This window comes from Lutra lutra, chromosome 1 (assembly GCF_902655055.1).
Source record: "Lutra lutra chromosome 1, mLutLut1.2, whole genome shotgun sequence".
Classification (NCBI taxonomy): domain Eukaryota; kingdom Metazoa; phylum Chordata; class Mammalia; order Carnivora; family Mustelidae; genus Lutra; species Lutra lutra.
Genome location: NC_062278.1, coordinates 190,979,779 through 190,994,337, shown reverse-complemented (window position 1 = coordinate 190,994,337; position 14,559 = coordinate 190,979,779). Strand labels below are relative to the sequence as shown.

Genomic DNA, 14,559 nt, shown 5'->3' with positions numbered 1-14,559 from the left:
CATAATCACAGTGGTTTACAGAAGGATAAGTTGACGTGGAACTCGTCTGGGCCAACTATTGAAATGAACACAGGGTTGACGGTGCGTTGTGGTTTAAACAGAAGGACGATAGGAATTAATCATGTGCCTGGACATGAGACAAGGGTGAAGAATCCACAAAGTAACAAGATAGGCCATTCTAGCCATGACATGAGAATAACTTGCCAACCTTGAACATTTTGGAACAAGCAGGCATAATGAAATGTTGAATAAGTCCACCGGTCAGTTACTGGTTAGAACTGGCACCACAGAAATTAGGGCAAGTAATATCTTTAATAAAACATTTGTTAGGGGCACCTGGGTGGCTCAATGGGTTAAGCCTCTGCCTTTGGCTTGGGTCCTGGTCTCAGGTCCTGGGATCAAGCCCCGTGTTGGGCTCTCTGCTCAGTGGGGAGCCTGCTTCCTCCTCTCTCTGTGCCTGCCTCTTTGCCTACATGTGATCTCTCTCTGTGTCAAACAAATAAATAAAATCTTTAAAAAAAAAATTGCTAGCCAGTTACCCACAGGACAGATTGCTGTTGTTATTGTTATTTTTGAAGACTCAAAGACAACAATGATTTTTATGCTGAACTTACATGGTAAGTGCTTTCAGAATTTGATGTAGGGCCTTCCTATTTATTATGATCCAGAATGAACCCCTGACATGGACTCGGGTAACTACACGACTCTTCCAATAATACTCTGAGGTTATACACATGGGGGGGATATAAAAGAATGAATTTCAAGATCAACTACTAGTATGAAAGTACATGACACCCAACGGCTCTCCGTGTGCACGAGGGGTCATGAAAGGACATCTGCCAAGAGCCCCAGAGAAGCAGAATCCCCACCAATGGCAGGAGATGTGTCATCTTACCTAAGTAGTTATCGTCCTCAGATTTCCCTGAGAAGCTATGCTGCCTCACATCAATATTGGTAGCACCTGCTGGGATTCGGACCACAGTATTGTAACCTGAAAAGAATTGAGCCACAATTCAGTATTCCACAACACAGTTCAGTTTCTCTTGAGTATGGAATTAAAGGCGGGCAACCAAGGAATGCAATAACAATTCTTACTATTAAGTGTCTTCTAGCCAGACGGGTAATGTACCTTAACAAGACTGATTTTATGCCTGACATGAATACTTTGACCTATTACCTGTGGTTAACAATTTTTAAACTTTGACCGTTTTCCGTCTCCTGGTTCTTTAGGAACAGATTCTTACCATAATGTACTGTATTAAATGTTCCTGCCACTGTTTTGCATGAAGAATTATCGCCACCACAAACTCCACATTTATCTCTCCGGGCTTTGGAATTTAAAATGTGATCACATCCAGCTTGCTTTTAAAAAGAAACGTTTGAAATAAACGGTAAGTATTATAAAAATACAAAAATTATAAAACATTATGACACGGTAGTTAGCATGGTTCTTTGAATTAGGCATTCACAAATGACAAGTAAGTCTTTTTAAAGCTGCAAGGGTTGAGAACTCAAATTATGTATAGCCCTGGTACGGAAAACGTGGTCCTTGGACTGGCAGCCTTAAGCATCCCTGAGGCTGTTAGGAATGCACAATCTCGGGCTCTACCCAGATCCATTGGGGGTGGGGGTGGGTTCTGGCATGTTAGCAAGATGCTTATCTGCTTCATCTACAGATTAAAGTTTGAGAAGTATGGGGCACCTGGCTGGCTCAGGTAGAATGTGTGACCCTTGATCCCGAGGCTGTAAGTTCGAGTCCCGTGTTGGATGTAGAGATTACTTGAAAATAAAATCTTGAAAAGAAATCAAGCTTGAGAAGTATAAGTCTACAAATAAGTGGGATAAATGAAAAGAATTGTTCAGGAATGAAAAAAAAAAAGGAGTGGGGTGGGGGGCTGTATCTTATATTAAAGAGCCGACATTCCACGTGAAGGGAGCAACCTCTCTCCACTCTAGACTCTGGCGGCCGTGAAGAAATAGGAACCCTATGTTGACATATCTTTCAAGAGAATCTGGAAAATGGGATTTCATGTGAAATCCCCCGTGTTTAAATATTGGCTATGAATGGAGGACAAAGCAGGATTCCAGGCTGCCACAATGTAAGGCTCCAAGCAGCTTCTGGAATTTCTCCACATCTTAATGTAACGCAGCCGTGTTGACGGAGGTCTGCAAAGGACACCATCAACGACCAGAACACCAGGACAGAGTTCACATTCTTGTCCACGCTGTCCACTTGTAGGAACTAGCCTTTGAGGAGAAGCTCGATGTTTTGCTATGAACGGACTGATGAGGAAATGAGCGCTGTTGTTGTGAGTCGGAAAGCAGGGGAAGATGCTGGGGGCTCTTCCCATCAAATCCCACTGACTGGGATTCCCATTTTCCTGGACCCCATGCAAGGATCAAATAAACTATCTCAAAGCCTGGCTACGTTTAAGAATGTTTTCTGATGGGTGAGAGCAATGAAATGGTATCAAGCCCTCTAGAAATCACAGCATGGATGCTTTACTCTGCCAGAAGTTTCTCGATTTCCCTTCTGAGAGTGATTAACAGGCGTGTCTCAGGTAGAAGCTTTCACGCTTGAAATCAGAATGAGAAACCCGACTCCGGCCCGACTAGAGTGTGATCCCTCTCGACATCTCTCTGGAGCAGAGCTCTTCTAGAAAACCTGCTGTATGAAAGCATTTGGGTTTAACCTTAAGAGCCAAGGTTACAGTAAAGGAGGGTGCGTATGCACAGATTATGAAAATACACTTTCACAGGGAGGTTTGGTGCACACCCTCACAGAGCTCCGGTTCTCACAGTTGGGAGACACCATCAAGCGATGCCATTGTTGATGCTGCCCCGGGGAACACACTTTGAAAACCACTTCCCTGGAGACAGTGCATAGATATTAGCCGCTGCTGGCTCTATCAAGGAAGCCACAGACCACAGCGTGGCAGCAGGACAACACCGTCAAGAAAACACCACCCGGGACTTACCCGGCAGAGGCCCTGGACACAGATATCGCTGGTGTCCTGGCCACACGGGGTCCCGTCCACCACCCTGTCCCGCAGCTGATAGTAGGCTGTGTTCCCGGCCACCCGGCAGAACAGCTTGCAACGGTCCTTCATCAGAACTGGAGAGGAAACACACGACACAGTGTGACTTCTGGGCCCAGACCCCGCACCAACCTGCCCGCCGTCCGCGGACACCCCCCACCCCGGACACACTTACTTCCACTGTACTTGGGGACCCAGCGCACGCTGGGAAGCAGACCGTTGATGTTAAAATGTTTGCCGTCAAAGTGAGCGCACTGCTCCTCTCGGAAGTCTCGCTTCTGCTTGAGACACGGCTCTGTGTTACACGACTTGAACTTCATTCTACGCCCTACACAGTACTTGCCCCCGTTTTTCGGCCTGGGGAAAGAAAGGGAAAGCACACGCGCGCTGGGTCACAAGGCATTTCTCCCCACATCACTCTCTCCTCCGTGGCTTCCTGTCTTCTAGGGAAGTGGCTGACGACAGAGGCCAGGACAGTCAGGACAAAGACTCTGCAATCTGGGTTTGCTTTCTGCCTTCACGCCATTAAGTATATGACCTTGGGCAAGTCACCCCCACCTCTGTAAACCTCCGCCCCTCCATCTGTCAAACTGGGAAGGCGCCATAGGGTAAGGCTGTCTTGGGGATGGAATGTTAGAGCTGGAAATACAAAGCCTGGAATCTATCAGGCAAGGATCTGTCCTCTTTCTCCTGAAAATCCAGTCCTCTGGTTTTCAAAATGTGGAAAGTAAAAGGTACAGAGGAGTAGCTAAAATGCTCCCCGTCTGCTTTATGTAACATGATATTCTCACAGGAGACCAGACTCACATCTGTGCTATTCTATTTCCATTCATTCTGTCCCTCCTCTCTCTCTCTTTCTGCACTGCCCCCCACCCCGCAACAACCATGGCTTTTCTTTGTTTTACAAATGAAACGGAATATAGAGAACATCCCCATATTTGGACTAACCTAACAGGAGAAGCAGGAAAAACCTACTGGTTTCATTAACTTTTGTGTGATGGGAGGTCGTGGTCCACTTGCCCAGCCTTACACTGCAAATTCCGTCTTGGCGTGCAACCCCCAATTATAAGAAATTCAAATGTACATGTATTTTCCATATGGGACCCAGTGAGTCAATGATACGACACCTCTCCTAGTGGTCCGAGGCTTGCCAAATTCATCATGGAAACAGGAAGATCACAGAATCACAGGACGCTGGGCTCACCCACCCAAGCCTGGGGCAGCTTAGATTTCACAGTTACCCCAGGACATCTCTGAAGGAAAGTTTTCCACTTTCCTTCTTTAAAATGAAGATTTCAGAGTCCTTGGAACCATACAAAGTGTTTTTTCATTTTGTTTTGTTAAACCAGGACTTGGGGGGAATGGGACATATATCCATGCCCATAAATGTATGGAATGAGAGCCAGTCCAGCAGGACAGATAAGGCTTTGGAGCTGAGCTGGGCTCCAGTCTCTACTCTCTCCTCCTCGTGTGACCTTAGATGAAGTTCTCAGCCTCTCTGAACATTAGTTGCCCCTTGCCTACCATGAGCACACACGGTAGAGGCTGAAGAAGTTAGCTACTAGGTTAATATGTTAGCACTCTCAGTCTAATCTGGTCCAATGAAGCAGCTTGTTCTGAGTACTGAACTTGTGCTAAGATATGGAGCAGGTCTCAATGCTTCTGCAGAGCGCCCAGGGGGCACTGGTCGTGACACTGCTGCAGTGTGTCCCTAGATCAAAGATGTGCAAACTAAGGCAAGAACATGGGCCTTGTAGCTACACACTGGACGCCTCTGCGTCTGCCATCGGGCCTCTCTGAGCTCCATCCTGCACATGTGAAACAGAGGATACTGTGCACCTGAAAAGTGCATTAGGAATCTGAGAAGCTTAGTAAGCAGTCTGATAAGTACTGTTATTTATCACAAAGAAAACCGTAACTAGGGATACAAAATGACATGTAACCTCCCACTATCTATGTCTGATTGTTTCTCCGTGAAACACAACTAACTCGGTGTGTCTTATAGCTGCCTGCTGCACTCAACTCACTCACCCACACTCATCTCTTGCCCTGGAGTAAGGAAGACATAGACATGAGGTTCAGAGAAGTCAAGGCCTTTGCCATGGTCCACACAGCTGGGATAGGACTAGTATTCCAAGTTTCCCAGGTTCTTTGTTTGTCTGTACTCTCTTACTCCATTACCCAGGAACAATGGTCCAGAGTTGTTGTTGTTGTTTTTTTTTCCTCTTCTTTTTTCTTTGTTGGTGCCATTTAGAGATACAGCTTTGGTTTCCTGGATTCCAAGCTCTTCTCTAAGTACTTCTTCTCTAAGACACTCTAGTCTCATGTATAAAATATCACAGATTACATGTAAATAAAAGATCAGGCCCATATACCTATTCAGGTGAAACTTGCCTTAAATGTGGTACAAGGAAGACCTCTTCTATTTTTCCACAGATTGAAATGCTCTTTGTGGAACCTTTCTAAAGGGCCCAACTAACAATGGAGGATTGATCACTTATTTATTTGCCTTTTTGAAATGAAATTCTTCCTTTTTGAAATGAAATTCTCCACAGTTGATTTTTTTCTTTTGGCTTTCTTACACTAGAAGTCTTAACTCATTCCTGAAATCGCCCCAATGCAGCAGCTCCTTGGACTTCAAATCAGAAACCCTTAGAGGAGGCTTCCCTTAGGAAGGCAACAGTCCCCACCTTGGCTCGCTTTTGCACACTATCAAGTGGCAAATGGCATTCAGTGACTTCCTTTTATAAGTGGCATTTTTCATAACCAACACAGAGAAAACACTCCATGGGAGAGGCTGTATTGTGGATGGTCACCAGCAGGGACTCTGGAAACGGAAGGTTTGAATCCTAGGCCTGCCTCTTAATAATGGTGTCATCTTAGGTAAGTAGCTGAATCTCTCTGAGACTCAGTTTCCCCAGTTGCAAAAGGGAGACAACGCTAAAATCTACTTCGTCGGGGTGGGTAAGGGTCAGCTGGGTTAATCCATTCCAAGTATGGGAATTAAGGCCTGCCACGCAGGAAACGCGTAGCTATTACAAGGGCCTGCCACTCCAGCCTGGGGACCAAACCCTGCCTCCTGTCTGTTCTTACACAGCTGTGAGGTAACAATGGTTTTTACATTTTAAAAAATTAAGAAAAAATAAAACATGTATTTTGAGACATATAGGACTATACGAAGTTCAAAGTTCCATGTCCATAAACGAGGTTTAATTGGCATATAGCCACACCCACTCATTCCACCTGGCTCCGTGTACATTTCCCACTATATCTGCAAGGTTGAAGAGTTGGGTTGGAGATCCTGTGATCTGCAAGTCTGAAATATTTACTGAGTTATTTCATGGGAAAATATTCCCTTACAGTAAAGGTGTGCCCACCCCTGAGCCACTCTTATGTGCAAGGCCCCATGCCACTCTGTGTGACTGTGCCCAGCCATGCTGTGAGGCAGGTAGTGGCATCCTTGTTCCTGAAGTTTGTTAATGGGGTTCAGAAATATTAAGTAACCTGGTCAGGTGATAGGCCCATTAAGTAAGAATTGATGGCTGGGAGACAGCGTAGGTCTCCCTGACCCAAAGCTTGTGATCTGGGGTCTTTCCTATGCTGCCTCTCTTGAGATAGGCTTCTTTCCATATCAGGACTCCTTCTGTGACTTTATTAGTTTTTTATATAAAGATAGATTATACTTTATTAATAAACACAAATTTGCCCTTTCAAAATACATGGCTTTTCTTTTATCCCAAATCATCTCTGCCTGATTTGCAAGGACTGTGTTATGGGGAAGGCTGTAGCCAACTGAATTTACCTTTTAGTGTGGAAAAAATTCACGTTATAGTTTTTTTTTTTTTTTTTTTAAATTCAGATCATGTTGCAATTTAACATTTGGCTGGGTAGGAATATTTTTTCCACGTAGACAAATAATAAAAATGATAGGAAACGCAGCTTTAAAAATATTAATCATATTTTCCAACTATTAAAAAACTGCATTTCAAATAGGGGTGGAAAGGACTGATGGAAATTGCTAGATGAATTACTATGAAAGTAACTATATTCAGCACAGCCAAGCTGAATTTTTTCTTCAAGTGCACATTACACAACCATGTCTATTACTATACAAAGAAAACTCATGACACTACACGGCCAAAGCTACAAAGGCATTTTTGCAAAGATCATCACAGGTGCATTCCACCCTCAGGGAAAGCTAAACTTTGGTATGCAAATGGGTTTGAACAGAAATCTCAATGTCTATCTGTACTACAATGAATTGGAGCAGGCAGATTAGGGTTAGCACAAAGAAGGCATTTCTAGTGATAGGACAGGCAGCTTCAGAAGGTAGCGTGTTTCCTATGCGTGGAGGGTTTGAGAAGAGGTCTAATGGCCAGCTGCAGAGGTTGCTGAAAGCTCTTCAAGGATTAGATGGGATGAGCCAGAGGGCTCTCCTTGCGATCATTAATGGTCCTTCCAAATGGAGTGATCTACGGGCCTGGATATCTTTATTCATTCCTTAGTTAATGGCTCTCCCAAAGCAACCAATTCTTGAATTTTGAAATAAGCTCACCCAACTCAGTGCCTCAAAAAGAAAACTTTGCTGGGGCGCCTGGGTGGCTCAGTGGGTTAAGCCTCTGCCTTCGGTTCAGGTCATGATCTTGGGGTCCTGAGATCTAGCCCTGCATCGGGCTCTCTGCTCAGCAGGAAGCCTGCTTCCTCCTCTCTCTTTGCCTGCCTCTCTGCCTGCTTGTGATCTCTCTGTCTGTCAAATAAATAAACAAAATCTTTAAAAAAAAGAAAAAGAAAACTTTGCTGCAATTCTTTACAGCCAAATGAGAGATTCGTTTTCTTAGATGAAATAGACACGAGTCTATTACCTTGTCAGCAGATTTAATTAGCAGTTCCTATGGTGAAAGCTTAAGTGTGAAAATATCTAGTTCACAATCTTCTTCTCAAATATAGGAGTTTATTAGTTTTTAATTTAACTTACCTCCTAATTTAAAAGAAAAATAGAAGCACCAGAAGAGGGAAAGCTTTGCCTCTCCCAAAGAACTGGCATGGTTTTTTAAATTTTTGATGGACCTGTAAAAATTCTATAAACTTTTGTTCTAGCCATCAACAAGCTCAGAGTCAATTTAGAGCACAAAATAAAAAGGACTGGGCCCAATGGCCTGATAATGCATCTTCTAGTTCCAATGCTGGTCTTGCTTTGGTACTCTAAGTTATGTTTTTGGTGGCTCTGATTTTAGATCTTACTGTATTGCGTGTTTCTCACAGATCAGATGATCATGTAATTAATTGTCCAATCCAGGACACTAGAGAAAGTAAAGGGTAGCTATTAATAACTTCTCCTGACAACAGATGTGAACGGGGATAGTTTTTACAGATCAGAACACATGCTCATCTTATCTGTACGGCATGGATCATAAATGGGATTAAAAAACAAATAAAACATTTAAAGACAAAATGGTCGGGCCCCATTCTCATGATGGTAAATCAGCAGCACTGCATACTGAAAAGACCAAAAACCATTTGACCTAAATCAGAAAGCACCTGGTTTCTACAGCTTGCTCATTAGGACACAATAGTCCAAGGCTCCTTCTCCTTTGTAGCTTTTATGTTTTTGGCGGGGGGGGGGGGGGTAGCCTAAAAATACAGCATAAAGTATTTGGATACTAAACACATCCTTGAATTGCAAGAATACTGTAAAAAAAAAATCCAGCGTTCTTAATAAATATATCTTGGATACTAAAAATGGGGCTCTACAGTATATTCAGAAGGGATCCTCAAACTGGGAAAAAGCAGGTTGTCAGTGATGGGAACACCATTCCCCTCCAGTTCTTTGAGAATCAGAAGCTATCCCTTCTGCCTTCTGCATAACGAACCATCTGCTCTGTGAATTTCTCTGCGCAGGCTTTTAAACCGAGATTTGGATCTGATTTTCCCTTTCCTGTGTCCCTTTCTCTTGTCCAATGGACTTCCCCGCCACTGCCATTGTGAACTCAAGGTTTTGTGAGGCAGACTCCTTCCTCAATTCACAGGGACATCCCAAAGAGCAAATAACTTGGAAGAGCTTTAATGAAATGATGTCAGTGCTGACACTCAACTAGGTGAATGGTATTCTTTTAAAACCTTCCATAGCAAACAGCAAGGACAAGGACCTCTAATTGAAGTCTTTAATGATCAGTTCCTAACTTCTGAATGTGAGGATCTTTGCTTCACTTTGAAGCTCAAGATCCTTTCCTGCTGAGATCTTTACACTGGGTGATTTTCTTTGTCTGGCTCCTTCCAATTATGGAGTGATTTATCTCTCTCCACTTTCCACATTACCTCCAGAACTACTCTGAAACTTAAAAAAACAAAAACAAAAACAAAAATTTAAACAGTTCTTCTGAATGAAGTATTCTTGGGTCACAATTTCAAAAATGTCCGCTTGTTGGCAATATTCATATCCTCATGACAATAACAGCACACTGGAATAATACTAATTTGGCTTGCTGTAACACCAAACAGTTTTTAATTTTTAAAAAGTGTGTCGTGTTTGCTATTAGTTTAAAATGCTTTATTTTATTTTTTTAAAAAGATTTTTTAAAAATCTTTTTTAAAAGGATTTTTTTAAAAGATATTTTCAAAAGATTTTTTAAAAATCTCAGGCAGAAACAGAGGAAGGGAGGCAGACTCCCCGCTGAGCAGAGAGCCCAATGCAGTGCTCAATCCCAGGATCCTGGGATCATGACCTGAGCCGAAGGCAGAGGCTTTAACCCACTGAGCCACCCAAGCACCCCTGAAATGCTTTATTTTAATGCTTCAATAATACAGTTAGGATTTATAATGGACTTTAAAAAGCAAGTTGTGGAAAACTATATATAGTATGATCCTTATTTCATATTACAGAATACTTATTTCATATACTACCTATTACATGACAAATCTTTTTTCAAAGTCCAAAGTGATAATATACAATCATTTTTCCCTGGTTATTTCCTTGTGGGGTGTAGGTGGGAAATAGGAACAATGATGACAGAAATTTTTTTATCGTGTAGTTTTGTGTCTGGATTTTTTGAATGCACGTACTATATTTATAGCACCGTTTAAACCAATACAAAGTTGGTTAACCACCGTTAAACCAATACAAAATAAAGACTCTATTAATAATCTAATGTTTTATGGGCACCTGGGTGGCTCAGTGGGTTAAGCCACTGCCTTCGGCTCTGGTCATGATCCCAGTATCCTGGGATCAAGTCCCACATCGGGCTCCTTGCTCAGCCGGGAGCCTGCTTCTCTCTCTGCCTCTCCCTGCCACTTCGCCTACTTGTGCACTCTCTCTCTCTCTCTGACAAATAAATAAATAAAATCTTAAAAAAAATAATCTAATGTTTTATGTTTATACCCATAGTGAGAGACTAGAGTCTATGTTTTCTAGCTCTTGAACTGTCTTTGCAGAGGCTAATATCATGTAAACATGAGACAAATGTTGGACTGTGAGCAAAAGTACATGAAAATAAATCGATCATTATCTGTGATTTGTACTAATGAGTATTTATCATGTTGGGGCTTGCAACAGTGGCCTAAAACTATGTTCTTTTTTGTTTAACATGATTCATATTTTTTCTTATAAAAAAACTGGAAGCTCTGGCAACACTAGGCCCTCTTCCTGCCTGTGAACAACCAGCTGGATCTGGGTTGTGCCCTGTACTTAGTCTCTACTACCCTGCAGGACAACCGTATTACACTGTACCAACCCACTCCCTGGTCTTACCTACTTGTTTCTGTCCCCAACCAGTCTGCTACCCCTAATGTGGACTCATAAATGAGTCCTGTGCATGAAATCACTTTACATAACACCAAAACAACTGGGTCTTCAATATGGTTATTGGCTTAGACATCTAAAAACTATCCCGATTCTAGGACGACTCCTTGGTCCTCTGGCCTATAGAGGTTCAATGACCTCTATAATACCACCTATGACCTTCTGTTCCTTTAGATTTTGATACACCTAGATCCAAATAAATTTGATGTCTTTCCTTATGATAAAAATATGGTTTCTTAAATCTTATAAACACACACTCTTACTGTGATAGAGGCTGGGAAAAAACCCCATTAACTTCATTTGAACACATACTAAAGGCTAGGCTGGTAAAGATAGCCACGGTCTTTAATGAGAATTACCCCAAAAGCCAGGCACTCCCAGTCTGTACTGGTTGTGGGATGGACACTGTCTGGTTGTGGGATGGACACTGTCTGGTTGTGGGATGGACCTTAAGGTCGCACCTGTAAGACAGCTACCTTGACCCAAAACGAATTCCTGCCTTGGGGGATCCAGTCCCTTAGCCTCTGCTACCACCACCCAGGGGGTCTGAGTGCCCTTTGAGGCATTTTGGTAGCTAAACTGCAGAGGCAACAAGCTACCTACAGTCTGGACAGAAATGTCCAATTTCTTCCTTTCCTTGGGACAATCCATCTGTTCCCAAGGTTAGCCAGCTATACTGAGCTCAGCAGGCAGTGAGATATGCCTGATGTCAAACCATTAAACAAGCCAATGAATACAATAGCACCTACTGCTTGGTAGACAGAACTTTTTTTTGTTTTTGTTTTTAAGGTTTTATTTATTTATTTATTTGTCAGAGAGAGAGAATGAGCGCACAAGCGGGGGAGTGGTAGGCAGAAGCAGATGGAGAAAAAGGAAGCCTGATGCGGGACTCGATCCCAGGACCCTGATATCATGACCTGAGCCGAAGGCAGATGCTTAACCCACTGAGCCACCCAGGTGTCCTAAGGTAGATAGACAGGATCACGGGAGAAAGTGTACTACAGAGGACAGTGCCTGGGAAGAAAGAGATCGGCTATTACTGGTCTAAGCAACCCTAGAAATCCACTTCCTCTTGAAGGGGGAAAGAGCTCTCCATCTGCCCCCAGCTACATCATTCCCTTCTGGAATGTGCCACTCATGCTATGCCGATAAAGTGACAGCAAGAATTTCTAGGACTTACTCTGGTCTGTTGCACTCCCGAATAGCAGTTTTGATGCCCCCTCCACACGTTCTTGAGCAGGTTCCAAAGGGACTCCAACTTCCCCAGGATCCATCCGTCACGGGGGCCTCCATTTCTTTGGGGACACAAAATCCAAACTTGCAGTGCTGTATTTAATAAGGGGAACAGTGAGGGAGAGCTCGGTGCTGGAGACATCGTAGGATCTGCTACCCTTTTGAGTACATACCATACTTCATTCCGCCTCCCAACCCCACCATGTGCTGGTTTGAAATGCTGCCATTTTCTATATGAATAATGGAAACAGTAGGGATTTTCATCATTATATGGCCACATTCTATATGAATAATGGAAACAGTAGGGGTTTTCATCTTGTACTTAAGGATTTTAGGTCCTGTCTTCATTTACCGCTTGCTTGACTGAAATGAGCCCATGAGTGGCTGGCTCCAGGCAGTCAGGCTAACCCCGGTAGCCGGCTTCGAGGTGCCCAATTAGTCTACTTGGAAAAAATGAGGAGAGGAAGTGGGCAGACTGGCTGTAGACGGGGCCAACATGAGTTCCTGGATTTGTAGAGCGTCTCTCCATTAAGAAGGCTCAGAGACGCTGGGAGCCCGGTAAAATATATTTTATTGCTCCCCGTGGATTTGAAAAGCCAATTTTAATTAGGTGGGAGAGGGGGAAAAAAAAAAAAAAAGCAAGTTACATGATTCCCATAAACTCACTTCACCAAAGCACACAGGATGAGACGAGAGCAAAATGGACATATTACAGACAGCCCTAAACTTTATGGCTTTTTTGTGACTCACGGCTTCAGAGTCTCCAGCCTACAGCAGGAAGAAGGCCATGATGCTTAAGACGAAACAAAACAGAATAAAACTCCTCAGCAGGACAAGGGATTCGGAGAAGCCCATATCAACCCTCTGCCATTGTTGGGGTGTGAGGCCCTGACACAAAGCCGAGGTCACTGAGCAGTGGACAAAGGCGGAGTGGAGGCAGGGGCAGCAGGAGGTGACGCCCCGCGGCTCGCTCAGATCTCTCAAGTGGAGCTGGTGATGGCCGGCTGCCGTGATTTATCTGCAGGGAGGCCACAGGCAGAGGCAGACCCACAGCGGCCGGGGGTGGGGGACCATGCTGGGAAAGCGGACGACAAGTAAGGCGCAGGCGAAGGTCCCCGACTCAAGGGGCAGCCGCACAGAAGTCTCGGTGAACGATTATTCCGAGAGCACAATTAAGCTTTCTCTGTTTTGCAGCGTCCTCTCTTGCAACAATTCTGCTGGGGTGTCTGAGGATGTCCCCTGTCCCTGGGCTGTGTGGCTAAGGCTTAAAAGGTTCAGCATTCAAAGATCCTGGGCACCTCCATGCCCAAGAAATGTGGGCAGAGGGAGAGGGGATGATGTCACTCTCGGACATCCTCTTCACGATGGTCTTTACGGGGGTCGTGAACATTTATTGGCACATACGCACATAAAAACAAACGAGAGAGGTAGCCTGGTCTGCAGCTCCGCCATCCAACGAGAACGTGCCAGAAGCCACATGTTTTAAAATTTATTTTAAATGTTTAGAAACCACATTAAAACAAGTAAAAGGAAAACTGAAATGAATTTTAATACCTTTTATTTAGCTCAAAATAGCTGAACATTATTATTTCTGTATGGAATCAATATAAAATTATGTGTTGTTTTTTTTTTTTACATTTTTTTTTTTTTCATACTAGGTCTTTAACACCTGTTGTGTATTTTCACTTAAGCACATCTTGGTTCAGACTGACATTTGAAGGGTTCACTAGGCACTTGTAGCTGCTGGCTGCCATAGTGGACAGCAGAGGTCTTGGAAGGCCAAAGTTTGGCAGGCCAGTGGTCTAGTGGGAAGCCAGGCCTCTCCCACAGACTAACCCTGTGACCCTAGGTGAGTCCCTGACTGTTCCTACAGTGTTCCTAAAAAATGGAGACCAACAGCCAAAGTTGAGTAGAACACGAGACACAGCACATCTGAAGTACCTAGTATACAGCGAAACACATAGGGGACCTGACTTAAATAAAGTCAGCAGGACACTGGCAAACATTCTCAGGGCTCTTATATTGGTCAGGCAGTGTTCTAAGCATAGATATATATTAATTTAGTCCTCCTAGCACACTATAAAATAGGTACTCTTATCACCCCCATTTCTACTGAAAAGAAAATGGAGGCACAGACAGGTTGATACCAAATATCAGTAAGGGGCAGAGCTGAGACTGAAACACAGTCTGACTCAAGTGTGTACTCTTCACTGTGACACATGCTGCCTCTCAATTGTGAGCAAGTGGGGACACTGATTTTGGCATGTACACAAAGAAAAAATTAAAATAAAAGCAAGATTAATGACATGGTTAGGTGAGGCTGAGACTCCAAGTTGTCCACCCACTATCCAGTCTCTCCATTCTCCTTGGAAATAGACTATATTATTTTCCCAGAGCCTTGTACAGATAAGAGTAGTCAAAGAGATGTCAGGAGACTTCATTGGCTGATATTCCTAGGAAGGTCTTTTTGCCCCTTTGTCCCTTGCCCCTTGG

General features: G+C 43.6%; 1 protein-coding gene across 1 annotated transcript in view; it reads right to left on the bottom strand.

Annotated features, from left to right (window-relative positions):
- The window catches only part of ADAMTS9 (ADAM metallopeptidase with thrombospondin type 1 motif 9), a 166,837-nt gene that overhangs the window by 108,254 nt on the left and 44,024 nt on the right, over positions 1–14,559 (bottom strand). Inside the window, 5 exon segments of the mRNA XM_047747329.1 lie at positions 896–991; positions 1,245–1,362; positions 2,979–3,115; positions 3,214–3,395; positions 12,014–12,159. Of these exon segments, the coding sequence (XP_047603285.1) occupies positions 896–991; positions 1,245–1,362; positions 2,979–3,115; positions 3,214–3,395; positions 12,014–12,159 (679 nt within the window).